The following is a 17,274-nucleotide window of genomic DNA, read 5'->3' as shown; positions in this document are numbered from 1 at the left end:
ATTTCATAAGAATATTTTCACACAAAGATTCTATATTGCATCAATGTTTGACCCCCCCCCCCCCCAAAAAAAAAAGTGTCCACACGATGCCCAACTGATCCACCAAATCTGCTGTCAAACACGCACATACAAACGAGAAATCTCCACATAACAAAACCAGTCTGTAGAGGGCATGCCTCCAATCAGCACACAACATTGAGCCCTTTCTTACACAGGAATGCTCGCAATGCCCTAATAGTGAAGTGCGGAGCCCGACTGTCGCGTTCTCCGTCTGTTACCGTCATCTTAAATTTGTCCACCAATTTTGCACAACACTTGAGACGGCTCATCTACAAAACAGCCCCTGCACATTCCTCAATCCCTTGTTAAAATTTGCCTTTGTATCTTCACTATACATCTCTATCTATTCCTCTCTCTCCCCAAGCACTTGTAATACAGACCAATACACATTTATGTATACAGACATATGAAAAAAGATAGATAGGTAGATAAATATATAGATCAGATATGAAGACAGTATACAATTGATGCACTGAACAGAGTGGATTGGTGAGAACTGGATGCACAAGTTTAACTTTGGAACAAGCACCGCGAGTGGGTTTTAGACTGTTTCCAAAGTTAAACGAGAGCATCCAATGCTCACTGATCCATGAAATAGGCCTGTACATCATTTGTTTTATAAAATGGGCCTGAAAATTCATCAAATTCAACCTTTTCCCCACCATGTGTCCGGTACACCTACAATACACTACAAGTCTTGAGCCATGCATTTGGATTTTATTGGACACATGGCTCAGAGTGGATCAGTAAAAATCAATGCATGATGATTGACCAATCACATTGTAGAGATTCTAAAGCCCATTTTATAATTATATCATTATTCATTTATTACTTATTAATCTATTTGTTTATAAAACATTGATACTTGGAAGTAGCAACTACTTGTTATTAAATTCTTAATCTTCCTATTCATTCTCAAATCACCCATTGATCTGCGATACTTGTACTTGTCAAGAATCTTCTTTTTTGCCTTAATTTCAATCTTCCCTTAATGATTCCAAGCCAACAAACTTTTATTTTCCTCTCTCATTCCTATCAACCTGTTTTAACATTCTTTGCTTATGCTGTTATTCAGAGGAGCTGTAGTCCAGTGGTGTGCATTCTTGGCTTGTAGTAGGCAGGTCCTTGGTTCGAGCCTTGGTCTGACACCACCAGCCCATCAGCAAGACATTTCATAGTTACAATTTTTTCACTTTCAGGTGCAAAAAAAATGTGCATCAAAGGATGTGAACACCTCATGCAGAATAATCATGGTAATCAAGGTCAAGCTCACTGGCGAATGGAAATCATTCTTCACAGGCTGTAGAGATGATGTCCATTACTGTCAGGGACTGTAGGGTACCCAAAGACCAGAGCAAAGTGTAAAGCAGTGAGAATGCTAGCCACAGCTATAGTCAAGACTACAAGACCCATACCTTTACATTAATATAGTTCCCCTTGCTTCATGGTGCATTCTTTCTCTCTCCCCAGATCTTCCCATTCTCATCTTCCATGTCTATTCTTCCCCTTCCAATCCCCTCCCAAAGACACATTAATACATCAACCTTTGCACTCACTGCCACATAATCATCAACCTTTGAACTATCCTCTCCACTCCCTGCCCCTCCCCTGGACACACCAATCAACATCTGAACTCAGCCTCTCACATCCCCTCCCTTCCCCAAGACACACCCATCAATTTCTGAACTTAGCATCTCCTGCCCCTCCCTAGAAACACACATTGGCTTCTGAATTCATCCTTTCCCTTCCACTCCCTCTTCTTCCCTTGATAAACACATTGACAATTGAACTCGCCATCTCCTCTCCCAACCCATCCCCTCCCCTAGACACACCAATCAACATTTGAACTTATCAATTCCCCTCTCCTCCCCTAGACACATCCACTGACAATTGAACTCGCCATCTCCTCTCCCATCCCATCCCCTCCCCTAGACACACCCATCAACATTTGATCTTATCAACTCCTTTCCCCTTCCCAAGACACACCCATTGGCATTTGAACTTACTACCTCCTCTCCTCTCCTCTCTCCTCCCTGCCCCTCCCTTAGACACACTCATTCACATTTGAACTTACCATCTCTTCTCCCATCCAGTCCCCTCCCCTAGACATACATGTACCTATAGACATTTGAACTAATCAATTCCTCTCCCCTCCTGCATACACACCCTTTGACACTTGAGATTACCACGCCTCTCCTCTCCTCTCCTCTCCCCTCCCTGTCCCTCCCCTTGGGGCACCCATTGAACTTTGAACTTTCCATCAACTCCCCTCTCCTCCCCTAGACACACCCATTGACCTCTGAACTTTGAACTTCCCTCTTCTCCCCATAGACACACCCATTGACATGTGAACTAAATATTTCCCCTTCCCTCCACTCCCTGCCCCTCCCACAGACACACCCATTAACCTCTGAACTTACCCTCTCCTTCAGCTTCTCCTTGAGCAGTGGGGTGAGAATCTTGTACATGGCCTTGAACCAGAGCGGAGGCGTCACCACGTAGATTCGCTTCAGTCTGGCGGGATACGTCTCTCGCAGCATGCTCAGCAGCTTTTTGCTCAGGTTCAAATCAAAATTGGTAAACGTTGATCCAGTCATGTTGAAGATACAGGTAAGGCCATTCCTTTGTGTTTCATAACTGTTGAGTACAAAAAGAATCAACATATTAAGTTATTTCATCCATTGCAAACCTGTCACCTGGTTCTATTACAGTCACTGCTTTCTAGTAACTTGTTCCACTGTGTATGAATAGATGTAAATATTTCTTCCTGAGATTTTTTTGACATTGGCAATTAATAATTTGACATTTTATACTTATTAATTTTGGCATGAGACATGATAGCTTTGTTCAGTGGAATTAAAATACATAAAACTGGCTGGGTGGGACTACAACCTATTTCAAGTTAAACTTCCTCTATCAGTAGCTACCCAATCACAGTTGGTATGATTGACACAAAGTGCAAATGCATCAACACTCGTACTTGCTGACACTCTATTAATAAAACCATTATATTAAAGACATCTGTGCTTTATAACCTAACACGTCAAGGCAAGGAAAATTTTGGAATGATTGTTTCAGAATGCATGGGCCTATACTGCAAAGTATTTCAAACAGAGTCTGTACATAGAGTAGGCTACAGCTCTCCTACCAGCAAAACATAGCTACAGGGAGTCACGAAGGACCAGCAGGCTGAGCTGTGTGCAGGGTATGTGATTCACCACAGCAAACTGTTGCATCCAACTCACACTAGCAGCAGGGGGATGTGACTAAGACAAGTCCTACAAGGTCAGTCTCAATCAGAATTACGAACCCAAACATCATAGCTGGCATTTTCTCCTTTCATTCTTAGAGAAAAAAAAAGGGGGAGGTTTATGACATTGGTTATATTGCATAATTCATGTGGTTCATGGCTATATGGTCCTCTGTATTCATGCCACATTGAAGAAGGAATGGATTGTGGTGGAAATCCATTTTGGAAAGGGGAGCGCTACACAATGAATACTACCTAGAGCAGGTTTGTTTTCTTTCACAGGTTAAAGTCATTGTGCGTTGCCATGACATCAGCAACTCCTGCCCTTCCTGAAACCATGTGACCCCATCACTCACACAGCTTTTATGCCATACACTGCACCAAGAAAGGACAAGTTCAAAGAGTCAAGGCAATAACTCAAGGCAGGCTTGACTTATCAATCAAATATATACAGATAATACACACCGGTGAAGACATTAGTAAGAATTACTAAGGGTGGGATTTCACGGAGCACGCGAACGTTTTGCGAAGGACGCGAATGGCAAAATCCAGCATTCGCATTTTGGTCTGCAAAAGATCGCCAAACGAACGTGAGGGTTCGGAAGCGTCGTCAAATGTTCGCGAATGTCGTTTTTACTTCGGCGAGAATTTCAAAAAAGTTTGAAATTTTCTGCGAACCTTTTCCGCACACTTGGTCGTGATTTGCTCGTGAATTGTTCTCGAAAGTGTCTTTAAAGCCTCGTCATATGCGCAAGACCTTCGCAGGACACGCGCGATGTTCGCAAAATGTTTGTGAAACCCCAAACAGACTCCGAAACTTTGGAGAATGTTTCGCGTATGTTACGCGAAATTTGCGAAGTTTTTCCGATCATTTTACGACGTAATCGCAAACTGTTCGCGTACCTTTTGAGACATTCTCGCGAACGTTTAGCGCACGTTTGGGGGATGTATGACCTATACTTTTCTACAAATAAAAATCGTAGCATACACCTAAACATCAAACAATTATTAACAACTATAGTAACAAAAGAAATTAAAGACTAGCAAAGAGAAAGAAATGTTTGTTTTACAAAAAAAAAATCGCAAAATACAGTTAGAATTAATCTAAAGTATGTAAAATTTCATTTGAAGTATAGAGATTATGTGTTGGAGGAACTGCAAAAAAAAAAAAGATCATATGCTTTACTTGTGGAGATACGTCCTAGGAAAAAATATAGGCAAGCACACAATAGAAAAATGAAAGAAAAAGAAAGGAGAAATAGAGGAAAGAAAAAAATTCAACTCAAGACAGCTTCCACCTCTCTTTGGGTACATTTTCTCCCATGATTATTGAAAAATTTTCGTTGTTCGCATTTCCGTCGCGTGTTCTTCGTGTACGTAACATGCTGTACTTTAGCAATGATACACACGACATTCGCACATACGTCGTGGAAACTTCGCACAAATTGCGCAAGAATAGTTTTCGGCTTCATTGTCGGAAAACATTCGGAGAAAAACTTTTCCGAATGTTGGATTTTGTCATTCGCGTCCTTCGCAAATCGTTCGCGTGCTCCGTGAAATCCCACCCTTAGGGTGCCTCTGGATCAGTCTAATATGCCCAAGGCCATAGCAGAAGGGGTTTGGATTGTGGAGAAGGTACAGAGCGCATGTGGGTAATTGTACCAATGTCCGAACAAAATGGTGTGTATTATTTTCTTTATGAAATGATGAAGCAGATCCTTGTCATTTGATAAATCACCCTCATCGCCAGTAAATAAAACAATGAAATCTCTTCCGGTCATCGTCGTAATGTGAAAGTGCTAATGACTATGAAAGTACAGCTCCTCTAGAACACTCCCAAGGTTAGGGTAGACCCACATGATAAAATGAAACTTGACTATGAATCAACCCGGTAATAAGACTGACCCTTAGAATAATCAACAAGAATCTGGCCATAATATAATATGACTCTTTTTGTGTTTGTGTGTGTGTGTGTGGGGGGGGGGGGGGGGGAGGGGGGCACAATCCTATAGAATTAAGACAGTCAACCAGAAGCTTCTTGACCAAGCTCTTTTGCAAAGGCCATGTGTAAGTAATTCTAGCTCATGAGCAAAAAGAGCAGGAGTTCATAATTAAGTCATAATTGCCCTTTTCTACATTGAACAACCACAATAGTTGACTAGTTGCGATCTTAAAGGACAAGTTTACCTTATATACATTGTACGTATGTGGATCGAGTGAATGCAGCAATATTAGAAGAACACATCACTGGAAGTTTGAGGAAAATCAGACAATCCATTACGAAGTTATGAATTTTTAAAATTTCTGAGCAGTCACTGCTGGCTGAGAAGATTACTACAGTTTGTGATGTCAAATGCATAGAACAATATGAGGATATTGAGAATTCAGCAAAATTTATTTATAATTTTTTTTTTTTTTTTCCGGGGGGGGGGGGGGGGGAAGGGAGTACACATTCCCTCAACTTGTTACTGACATATGTCATGGGCAATATTATTCCCCCTGCCTTCTGAAAGCAGCAAGTCAAGTGCTCTCTTATTATGGGAGAAAAGTCAAAATATGTTGAAATGTCTTTATATTTTCTTTATATCATTCTATGCATGTGACATCACAAGCTGTAGTAGTCTTGTCATCCTGCAATGGTGGCATTGAAACTTCAAAAATTCATAACTTCTGAATGGACTGTCTGATTTCCCCAAAACTTTCACTGATGTGTTCTCCTATTGATGCGTTCTCTCAATCCACATTACATATTAATGTGAACTTGTCCTTATAAAAAACAGTATGTTACTTCCATGTTAATTCTCTACAGATACTTTCCAAAAAAAAAAAAAAGGTGCAATCTGGGAAATTGGTTCAGATTGTACTTCTTATATCATCAAACATTGTCACTACATGGTTTACAGTGTCTGTAATCTTACAGTTAAGGAGTAAGTAGGGTACACTCTGGCTCTACATTATATTCATCTCTAAGTATCTCACTAAACATGGTGCAACACATTTTTATGTCACTAAGCTAGGGTTTAGGGTTGCAGGCCTCCTCGCTGATGGTTATTTATTTGCTCAGGTGCCTGTTTCATGCTGCCTAATGCAACATTTAGCAAGCGTGAAACATCCTGTGAACCAGTGAAATCCAGAGAGCGATGAGCATGAACAAAGATGGCAATCAACTTTCAGAAATTACAGACTTAATTGCAAACTAGTCACACAAAAAAAGCAATAACCTCAAAACAAGCACAATGCATTTTGCAAGGAGAAGTCTTTTCTCTGAGCTGTGATTAGCTCCGTTTATAAAATGAGTATACTCGGGCAGGTGTCTACGGGAAATGCGCGTTGTAGCAAAATCAGTCCGTCCTCAATGCGTCTCGTTCTCAAAGATAAGCTATAGCCAAAAACTGATGGGACACACTGCTTTCTTGGAATGATATGTGAGAGAATATTGACAAGAAAAACATTATATTACTCTACCAATTAGTGCAGTGTCCTTGTTAAGAAATCAGTGGTTTCTACTCTGCTTCTCACAACCGCATGAAATTTTGCAAAATGTACAAAATTACAGCAAAATAAAGTTAATACTTAAGGAATAGGGATACTGCATGTGCTGTTTATGACCAGACAACTGATATGTCGATGTGTAAATGATTCCATGCCAGCATGGAAATAAAGTACTAAAAATGTTTTCCTTGTCAATACTCTGTCACATATAATATAATTCCAAGCAAGCACTATTTCCATTGCTGAGTGGCTAAAGGCTCTCTTTCAGGATGAGATGATACATTAATGTGTAGGCAATACTTGTTTTATAAACAGAGCTCTGCTCCAAGAGATGGATCCCTTTGAGAAAACATGATGATATGGGTTTCACACCCACACTCGCATCTCAATAAACATAACTTCTTATTCAACCATGATTTGATTCCTGTAATAATATCATGATACTCAAGCATTTTTTTTCCCCTCTCTGGTCTCATAAAACTGCTCTAATTCAGCTCATAACACAAACTGTAATAAGTTTGTTGCTCAATGGTTGCTGGAAAAAAAAATGAAGAAGAAAAAGTCATTTTCTCAAGTCAATGTAGACCTACATGCCAACTCCTCCCCAAGGGGAAAAAAAAAGACTCCAAAGTCATTGAGCCACTGTGTTGAAGTGGCCAACAAAGAAAGTGGCTTGCCTACACAAGACAAGATACCCGACCATCAATAACTTTGTATCACTTCTTGTGGCTTTTCGCTCACACTTTTGGACATGTGTTTCTGTTACTTCCCTGTTTTCTCTACCAAACTCTCTCTCCTACATTAGCAGGATAACCTAAAGCAGCTTGGTAAAAAGTAGACAAGGGACTATGAATGCATGCACACTAAATTGAAAGCTTCATATAATGAACAATGAATAGAGATTACGGTATAATCATTATCCCTATTGTGTTACCAATATCTGGATGAAAATACAACGCAATGAAAAGTGACCAAGAAAAGCATACTTCCATGAAAAATCATATTTGGCATGAAAAAAATGATTTTTCTCATGAATCAAAACCACAACATATGTACAGCCTTCTTTCATCACTTCGTCTACTGAGTACAGTTTTTATATCATGGGTAGTTTTAGTCTAAAAAAAAAATATTTGAAAGAGAAAGGACTTATGAAAACCATATGTAAACCATATGGAATATACATTGTTTTGGATTAAAATAATACACATTACAAGTTCAAATGACATTTGCAGATCTATTTCTGGAAGAATATTTGCATTGTATCCAGGAATCATGGAAGGTATGCGAGGGGAAAGAAGAGGGGGTGAGACAGTTTTTTAGAGAATTATTGCCAAAAATGTTTTTATCGCTGCTCTAGGAAATTAATTTGTACATTGTCGAGTTTCATGACAGCATTGTCATTGTTTCTGTTGGTGTAAAGTAGAACACTGCAGATAATGTCAAAGTACAATGTATTGATTAGACAACAGCAGAGCCCTACATAATACACTGAAAAAAAAATAAAAGAATGATTACAGTTACTGTGCATTTGTCTATTTATAATCTCACACAAATTGGATCAACTGAAAAAGAGATTTAACAACTTGGATTTCAAAAAAAAAGTAATGTCATTAATTTGACAAGCAAGATACATTGCTTGAATGTAAAACAGCTTGCTATATAATGGGTTAACTGGACCTGAGGCTCTTGATTTTATTTGTTGTTTGCATCTGTTTGTTTGAAGAGTTAGGGCGGGGAGCAATACTTTCCAACTTCAGTTTCATGGAGAAAAATAACCGATTAATCTGTTGTATTCATCCATGTCATGAGTTGTGGATTACAGATTATGGTACACGAGTGGACAAGAGAGGGCAGTATATCACTCATATTCACAACACACATCAAGCTTTACCCGACGAGTGTGTGTGTGCAGGATAACATCGTAAGGTGCTCTTTCCTACATACAACAAACATGTCTCACATGATGAAAGGCTCAACTTCTTTCACCAAAAACATTGTTAGATGTGTTCAGCTGATGCCATGTCAAGCTGACATCTTACACAAGTGCTACATGTACAACATGTAGCTTTTTGGTATACTCAGACTACATTAAAGGAAACCCAAACCCAAAGAGAAACTAGACTCGGAATTTGTCAACACTGACAAATTAGGTGATCCGATCTTTTCGGAAATCAATGATTTGAGTCCTGATCCAAATAGGCATAACCATACAGGTTTCATCTGTGTTGACGGGATATTGGCCGTGTGATGCTTGGATTCTCATTTAGAAAAGGGAGTCAGACCTGCCATCTTTGGTACCGAATTCCGTATACACTAACGGAAATACAGAATGAAGTATATTTGACCTTTGACCTCACTTTGCACACCCAAGATGGCGTCTGAGCAAAAAGTGATTATTTTGTGAAATGATTCTTGTAACATGGTCTTTGAGTGTGCAAAATATGGGAAAGATAGGACATGTATTTACCAAGATACAGGATAAAACATTTATGACCTTTGACCCTACTTTACATACACAAGATGATGTCCGATCAAGTAGTTGTTATTTTATGAAATAATGTACGTGACATGAACTAAACATGTGCAAAATATTGGGGTGATAGGGTATGTTTTTCTTGAGTTATTGCAAAGAAAGTTGCAGAAAGAAAGAAATATCTCAATACGTCGAAGATAAGCTTTAATTTCAACCACGTTTTTTGACGTGATCCAAACAGCGTATAAAATTCAAAAGGCAAACATATGATAGCGCAAAGTCTCAGCTACAACATATTAAAATCTCGAAGAAATTCACTGAAGGGTAAGTGAGCTAGTGCTCGATAAAGACAATCATGTCAATTTTCACATCTAGAAAAATTCCCTCCAATAGAGATAACACGTGATAACGAAGATACAGGAAGAAGTACATATGACCTTTGACCCCACTTTGCACAGAAAAGATGGCCTCTGAGCCAAAAATGATTGTTTGTGAAATGATCCTTGTAACATGGTCTTTACGTGTGCAAAATATGGGGAAGATAGGACATGTATTCACCAAGATACAGGATAAAACATTTATGACCTTTGACCCTAATTTACATACCCAAGATGGTGTCTGATCAAGTAGTTGTTGTTTTATGAAATAATGTACGTGACATGAACTAAACATGTGCAAAATATTGGGGTGATAGGGTATGTTTTTCTTGAGTTATTGCAAAGAAAGTTGCAGAAAGAAAGAAATATCTCAATACATCGAAGATAAGCTTTAATTTCAACCACGTTTTTTGACATGATCCCGACAGCATATAAAATTCAAAAGGCAAACGTATGATAGCGCAAAGTCTCAGCTACAACATATTAAAATCTCGAAGAAATTCACTGAAGGGTAAGTGAGCTAGTGCTCGATAAAGACAATCATGTCAATTTTCACATCTAGAAAAATTCCCTCCCATAGAGATAACACGTCACAACGAAGATACAGGAAGAAGTACATATGACCTTTGACCCCACTTTGCACAGACAAGATGGCCTCTGAGCCAAAAATGATTAGTTTGTGAAATGATCCTTGTAACATGGTCTTTACGTGTGCAAAATATGGGAAAGATAGGACATGTATTCACCAAGATACAGGATAAAACATTTATGACCTTTGACCCTAATTTACATACCCAAGATGGTGTCTGATCAAGTAGTTGTTATTTTGTGAAATAATATATGTGACATGAACTAAACATGTGCAAAATATGGTGGTGATAGGGTATGTTTTTCTTGAGTTATTGCAAAGAAAGTTGCAGAAAGGAAGAAATATTTCAATACAATCGAAGATAAGCTTTAATTTCAACCAAGTTTATTGACGTGATGCCAACTCCATATGAAAAAACGAAGGGAACACTTACGATAGTCCAAAGTCTCAGCTACAACATACTAAAATCTCGGAGAAATTCACCAAAGCATAAGTGAGCTAGTGCTCGATAAAGATAGTCATGTCAGTTTTCATTTCCAGAAAAACTGTACTCCCATAGAGATAACACGTAAACTGGTCAAATTTGACAATGTTACATTTAATCCCTTTTTACGAGGTGATGCCGTCATCCAATCAAAATGTTGTTATTATATGACTGAAAGACCATTTAATAAGCTACAACATATTGAAATTTGGATGAAAATCAACAAAAGAATAAGTGAAATACACTTGAGTGAACTTAAAATTTGATTACGTCTTTTTGCAAATGTACTTTTTTTACTTTATTAAGAAATGTGATATCTTTTCATCATTTTTCCAGCATTGCCAACCCATGAAATGACATGTACAACTCATCAGCATTCAGAATATGTAAAGAAAATGGGGGGTCATCGTCCATCCTGACGAGTAAAATCGGATTCAAAATTGGCATTTTTTTTGCATTGTTGCACTGTATATCGCCATTGACGCGCGAGCGGAATTTCAACTTTGACGGGCCCGTGTGACGTCATATTGAGTCGGATTGACTTGAAACTTGGTAAAAATATTCCTTGACATTTAAGGCATCCGATCAGTGTGAAAAAAAGGAAAATTTCTATTGCATATGAGCTGTGCGTGCGTATATGTGCGCGCGCGTACGCGTCTGTCCGATTTTTTCAATTTTTCAAAAAATGCTCCAAATGGTCTGAAACGTGTGCAAAAAAAATTTGAGCTGGATTTGAGCATACAAATATTTCAACGCGCGCGTACGCGCACGTTTTAAGGGAAAATATGAATTCTGAAAATATGAGTAGAATGCGCATAATTTGAAATATATGTGACGTAAATTTCATCGAAAAATTCCATTCCATTAATGACATATAATTGAGAATGTGTTTTCATATAATGACGTCATAGTGACGTCACGGTCAACTGATCACTTTGATTTTAGTTCGATTGCCGTCTTTGGGACATGATACATATATGGTATGATTTTGACATTGATAGGAAGAGGACTTTCTGAGCTAATCCATACACAACTTTTGCGGAGAAAGAAGAAGAAAAAGAAGAAGAACAAAGAATCAGTACAGATACAGAAGGTGATCCGAGAGGATACTCGGATCACCTAATTATGTGGATTGAGTGAAAGCAGCAACATTAGTAGAACACATCGGTGAAACTTTGAGGAAAATCAGACAATCGATGCAAAAGTTATGCATTTTTAAAGTTTTGGTTTTGGAACCGCTGGATGAGGACACTACTAGAGGTTATGACGTATGGTGTGGACAACAATATAAAGAAAATATACAGGGGATTCCACAAAAATTCCTTTTTTATGAAAATTACACATTCCATCAACTTGATACTGACATATGTTATGGGTAGCAATTATTCCCCCTGCTTTCTGAAAGAAGTTATGCTAGAATTATGCTAGAAAAGTGAAGTTTTGTGGAATCCCCTTTATATTTTCTTTTTGTCCACACATGACGATTAGTTAAATTCATGATCATGGAGTATAATACTGAACGGAAAAATGTATGAATGCATGTCACATTCATGTCAGGATCAGAGTCAATATTTTAGCGTGTCTTTAAGTTCGCGAATAGCACCTGACTTGCAAAATTCACAAAAATAAAAACCTCATGAAATATTTGCTGTATACAGTATATGGTAGTGACTAATATCACTCTTTTTTTTTTTGCTTCAGAGATACTACACCTTAAATTTCCATACCTTTCACATTCTACATTAAATTTGAGATACACATCTCCAATTCTGTTCATCTCATTTTCATCTATTGCTAACAGGAATATGGTGTGAAATTGCACATTCATACTACATGCAGACAGGTTCTTGATGGGGGGCTTTTGCTCTACATATCAGACAGTACCAGGATGTTCTCAAAATCTCCATCATCCTGAAAGTCCCCGACATTTGGCCCACTTACACTAGTAAAAACCCAACCTAAAAAAAAAATAATAAAAATACACACACACACACACACACACACACACACACACACACAAACCAACTTCAGAGTTTGGATCCAAATACTCCCACTGGCAGAAAAACCTCAGCGAGAGAGAGAAAAAAAAAACCCTTCGCAGAATTAATTTTGGAATCACAATATCTATTAATATCCCTAAAGTAGGGCTAATGTGTGACATGTCATCGACCTATGGTATCTCCAAACAGGTGCGGGACTTCAGCAAGAGACACTATTCCATCGAGCTTGTAGGGGCCACCACAGATGAGGTGAGTGATCAAAACATTAGAACTTGTAGTGATTAGCATAAACCATGCCCCCCCCCCCCCCAAAAAAAAAAAAAAATAAATAAATAATAATAATAATAATAACAATAAAAAAATAAATGCACAAGACAGGTGGAATGAAAAAAAAAAGATAAAAAAATCATGCAGATTGTACAGGTAGTTGTCAAGCAACTTCATATGAAGGTGACGAATGTGAGGAAAAATGTAGTTTTACATTGTCTTTTCTTAGGTGCTTGTGGAAATGCACCTATTGAGAATATTTTCAGAACATCTCTAATGATGTCTAACCCCCTTGATGATTGTGTGCGTGCTTCCTTTTAGGTAAGCTTATCTCTGCGGGATGCACGAGGGCGTCCCACTTACCTGCTGAGAGCCTGGTCCAGCTGGAACACAACGGCCTGCAGAACAGCTTGTGTGGGCGTCGTGTTCGGACAGTGATACTTCACCGAGAAGAGAACTATCGAGGACCCCGCTGCGTCGCGGAAAGGCTGCAACGTGAAAAAACAGGGCAAACAGTGAGGGTAAAACAGAGGAATACTTCCCATTACGATGTGAGGTGTTTCTAGGGTAGGTAACAAACCTGATGCTGTGCAAACAGGAAATTTACTCCAAGGAAGACATTTTCTTATTTAGCATTTTGAAAAGAAAAGAAAGAGCCACAACCTTTCTTTTAATGTCCATACAAAAGAAAGAATGAAAAAAAAAATCCTTCAGCATTGTGTGATCCTGAACACTTTTTTAAAAAGTTTGTCTAATTTGGCTATAAATCATAATTGACTCTACAATCATGAATGCATGGGGAATTCCCTTCATCAAACATTCCAAATCAAATGTGACCTGTATCTCCCCGAATAAATCTCTATCCCTGCAGCACATCTTATTGGCTGTAGGATTCCAACAGACTTTCTTGTATAAGCATTTGCTAAGCTTTGATCACTTTCTAACATCCAGCTGCTTACTGACAATTCTGAGATGCTGAGTGATTTGCATTATATGTTTCGATTTTATAAGGCCACATGCTACCTCCTCTACACTTTCTTCTCAATTCCTCTTCAAACTCTTTAGACTTGCCCTCTTTCTTCTCCTTTCCTTGCCTCTTTTTAATCCATATCCTGTCTCCCCTGTTCTTTCCTTCCATGTTATCTTTATTCCATTTTCTCATCTAATCTGCAGACCTCCTCCTCCTCCTCTCCTCCTTTCATATCTTTTGCTATGTTTACACCACATTCCCAGCGGCCACAGCAGTGAACGTTTCATGCCACCATCCAAAAACAGGATAGGCCCTGAGACAATATGGGAGGACAGGATGCGCAAATGTGAAAGGCCGTGATTACTATCGATGCTGTGCCAGATTTTTAAACTGTAAAAAAATCTGCCACTGCAGCTACAGCACTAATATGAAACCTAATATTCTGTAATGAAATGGGGTAAACAAAACAAAACGTGACAGCACGTAACAGGCCGGAACAAAACTCGGAGGTGGTTCGGAGCGTAACAACATGAGAGATATGTGTAGTATAGCCTGACCAGATGCCATGAGGACATCTTCTGATAGCTATGTAGCAGCACGTACCCCGTTAGTCTGACTATAAGTCACCGGCCGAGAGAGGGAGCTATTTCAATCGGTATTATATAATCATGTCACTCTCTCCGGACGCTCCCCGATGGCAAAAAGAAACAAAAGAACTAATTTTTGCTGACCAGTCCTTTGACCACGGTTATGTAAAAAGGTACACGTAGGCTTATCCCATCATACTTGCCACGTAGCCCCCTTTTCCTAACATTAACCGTGGACATAGCTTTTTCTCTCACTCTGGCTCCTCAACCTCCAAAGGAGATGGACATAGACCATCGCTCCCCTGCGTCCGATACAAAGGGGAGATGTAATATTATACTTTCCAGAGTCAAGTCCATCCCGTATTGAGTCAGTTTTACATTGTACTATAATTCTTGGAGTTCATACAATACACCACATCGGTGAGGTGCATGTTTCAAGCAACATTAATTCTAAATAGTTGTGGAACAATTGTTATGAAGAGGAGTTGCCTTCCTGTCATATTTGCGGACGCTGCATGAGGCTTGCATCAAAGCTCATCATCTCGCATCTCCTCCCATCGTCAACCCCGTCGTCAACGACTAAGGATGAACTTCATCCATGTCCAGCTCTCGACGAACTAGCGTAAATTTATTGTGAATCTCCAAGTGGGATCGCATCCGTAACAATCGATGTCAACGCTATTGATGTGAGTGCCGGGCGACGACGAGGCGGCGAACACCGGTCCCGTTCCAGACAGTACGTGTACACGTCAGCATCTCGACCCGGAGTTCATCGTGGCAGTGCGCACTGCAGTTCGCGATCGCGATTGAGGTCCCCTTTGGAGAGTGACGTGGCCGCTATTTTACGCTGGAAGCGACTTGGGACTCTGTTCGGACTGTCGCGGTGGTTCGTAACTTATGCACCATTTTATTTGTATTACCGCTCATAATGATTATAACCACATGTATGTCCCCTTTAATTTTAAGACCTCCTTTTAAACGTTTTGACCAAATATAATTTGGTGTGATTGCTCATGGAGAGTCGTAAATAACCAATACACTGATTGATTCATATTCTGGGGGAAATACCCTATGATTATCACCTGCGTGTGATATAATGATGTACACTACAATAAAGCGTGTATAGTATTGAAACTTAAATATTCTGTTGTCAACGCCCGTTATTACAATTAGTAAATCGAGTGGAATCATAACTCGAGACGTTGGAATATGGCCGTATGATGAGAGTGTGTTTGGTGTGTAGTTTGTTACATAACGATAATGATAATTATCTTGCCACGTTTAACACGTCCCGAGGCCTATCTTCCAACAAAGTGGTGACCCCGACGTGATCTAAAAGAGGTGTGATTCCACTCCATTTGATAATATGACTTTATAATACCCATGTAGTAGTTGACAACCACACACGCACTTAGTGTGAACCATACTATCTGAGCATATTCTTGCTACTATATAGGCTCGTACCACATAGATTGGCAATTTTGTGTTATGCTTACGTAATATGTATGTTGCTGTCTGTTAAGTTTGCAAATTATTCACGATTGTTTGTGGGCCTAATAGTTCGTATTCAGTAGCAAATTGCTGCGGCAGTGACCGATACCACATAACACTCCGGTCAGGACCTCGCGCCCTCGTTAGGCGATTTTATTCTTGCGTGAAGAGATTGTAACCATGGCTACCGACAGTGCGGAGCAAACTCTATCCCCAGCGGCCTCGCCTGCAAAAGAGCCCGAGGAACGCTCACTCATAGGCACAGTTTCTATCAAATTGCCCCCATTTTGGGCAAACGACCCCCAAATTTGGTTCGCACAAGCGGAGGCACAGTTTAGCACGCGCGGCATTTCTAAAGAGGAGACAAAATACGCCTATGTTATCGCCGCATTGTCACCCGAAGTGGCGCAGGATGTGCGTGACTTGATTGTTAACCCACCTTCTGCCAACCAATATACCAAACTGAAACAGACTCTCATAGCACGAATGTCCGAATCTGAACAGCGCCGCGTTAAGCGACTCCTAACTGAGGAGGAACTCGGCGATCGTAAACCTTCTCAGCTTCTGCGGAGAATGGAGCAGCTGGTAGGCGATCAAACGCTAGAAAAGGGTATTCTGAAGCAGCTGTTTCTGCAAAGACTCCCCCAAAACGTCAGGCTAATCTTAGCATCTACTTCTGACGCCCTAACTTTGCAGGAGTTGGCCGAGCTCGCGGATCGAATCGTTGATGCCCACGTACCGGGTGTCAATACAATGACAGCTAGCCCTCCGATAATAGCACCAGTTAGCAGCAGCGGGGGAAATTCGAGAGGGGTTACGCCTCCAGCGACGTTGGCACAGCTAACGAGCGAGCTTGCCGAAGTAAAGCGTGCGTTGACTGATCTGACGTTTAGCGTCAAAAAGATGCAGCAGCGGGGACGTAGTCGCAGCCGTAACACGGCAGGCAGGGGCGCTAGGACCCCCTCGCAACACAACGGCCAGCACGGCCAGCAAAGCCAAGGAGCGAACGCTGCGGCGGCAGCGTCAAGTGATCAGCCCGGAGCTAATACACAGCAGCTATGCTTTTACCACTACCGATTTGGTGCAAACGCACATCGATGCACTCAACCTTGTTCGTACAAGGGAAACGACGTGACCAGCGGGTAGGCGCGACGACCCCGACTGGTTCCCATAGCAACAGTCGCCTCTTCTACGTCACTGACAACAATACGCAACAACAATTTTTGATTGACAC

The 17,274-nt window shown here is 40.1% G+C and overlaps 1 protein-coding gene across 1 annotated transcript in view; it reads right to left on the bottom strand.

Annotated features, from left to right (window-relative positions):
• Positions 1-17,274, bottom strand: part of LOC139736042 (tyrosine-protein phosphatase non-receptor type 9-like) — a 128,943-nt gene that overhangs the window by 30,676 nt on the left and 80,993 nt on the right. The window contains exons 4-5 of the mRNA XM_071646787.1: positions 13,356-13,480; positions 2,481-2,697 (exon numbers count right to left, since the gene is read on the bottom strand). Of these exons, the coding sequence (XP_071502888.1) occupies positions 2,481-2,697; positions 13,356-13,480 (342 nt within the window). The remainder of the gene's footprint in view (positions 1-2,480; positions 2,698-13,355; positions 13,481-17,274) is intronic.

The sequence above is a fragment of the Diadema antillarum genome, unplaced genomic scaffold (genome assembly GCF_040938485.1).
Source record: "Diadema antillarum isolate AM-2024a unplaced genomic scaffold, OU_Dant_1.0 seq00000620_RagTag, whole genome shotgun sequence".
Classification (NCBI taxonomy): Eukaryota; Metazoa; Echinodermata; class Echinoidea; order Diadematoida; family Diadematidae; genus Diadema; species Diadema antillarum.
Note: the sequence above shows the minus strand (reverse complement) of the source record. Positions and strands in the feature narration are given on the sequence as shown.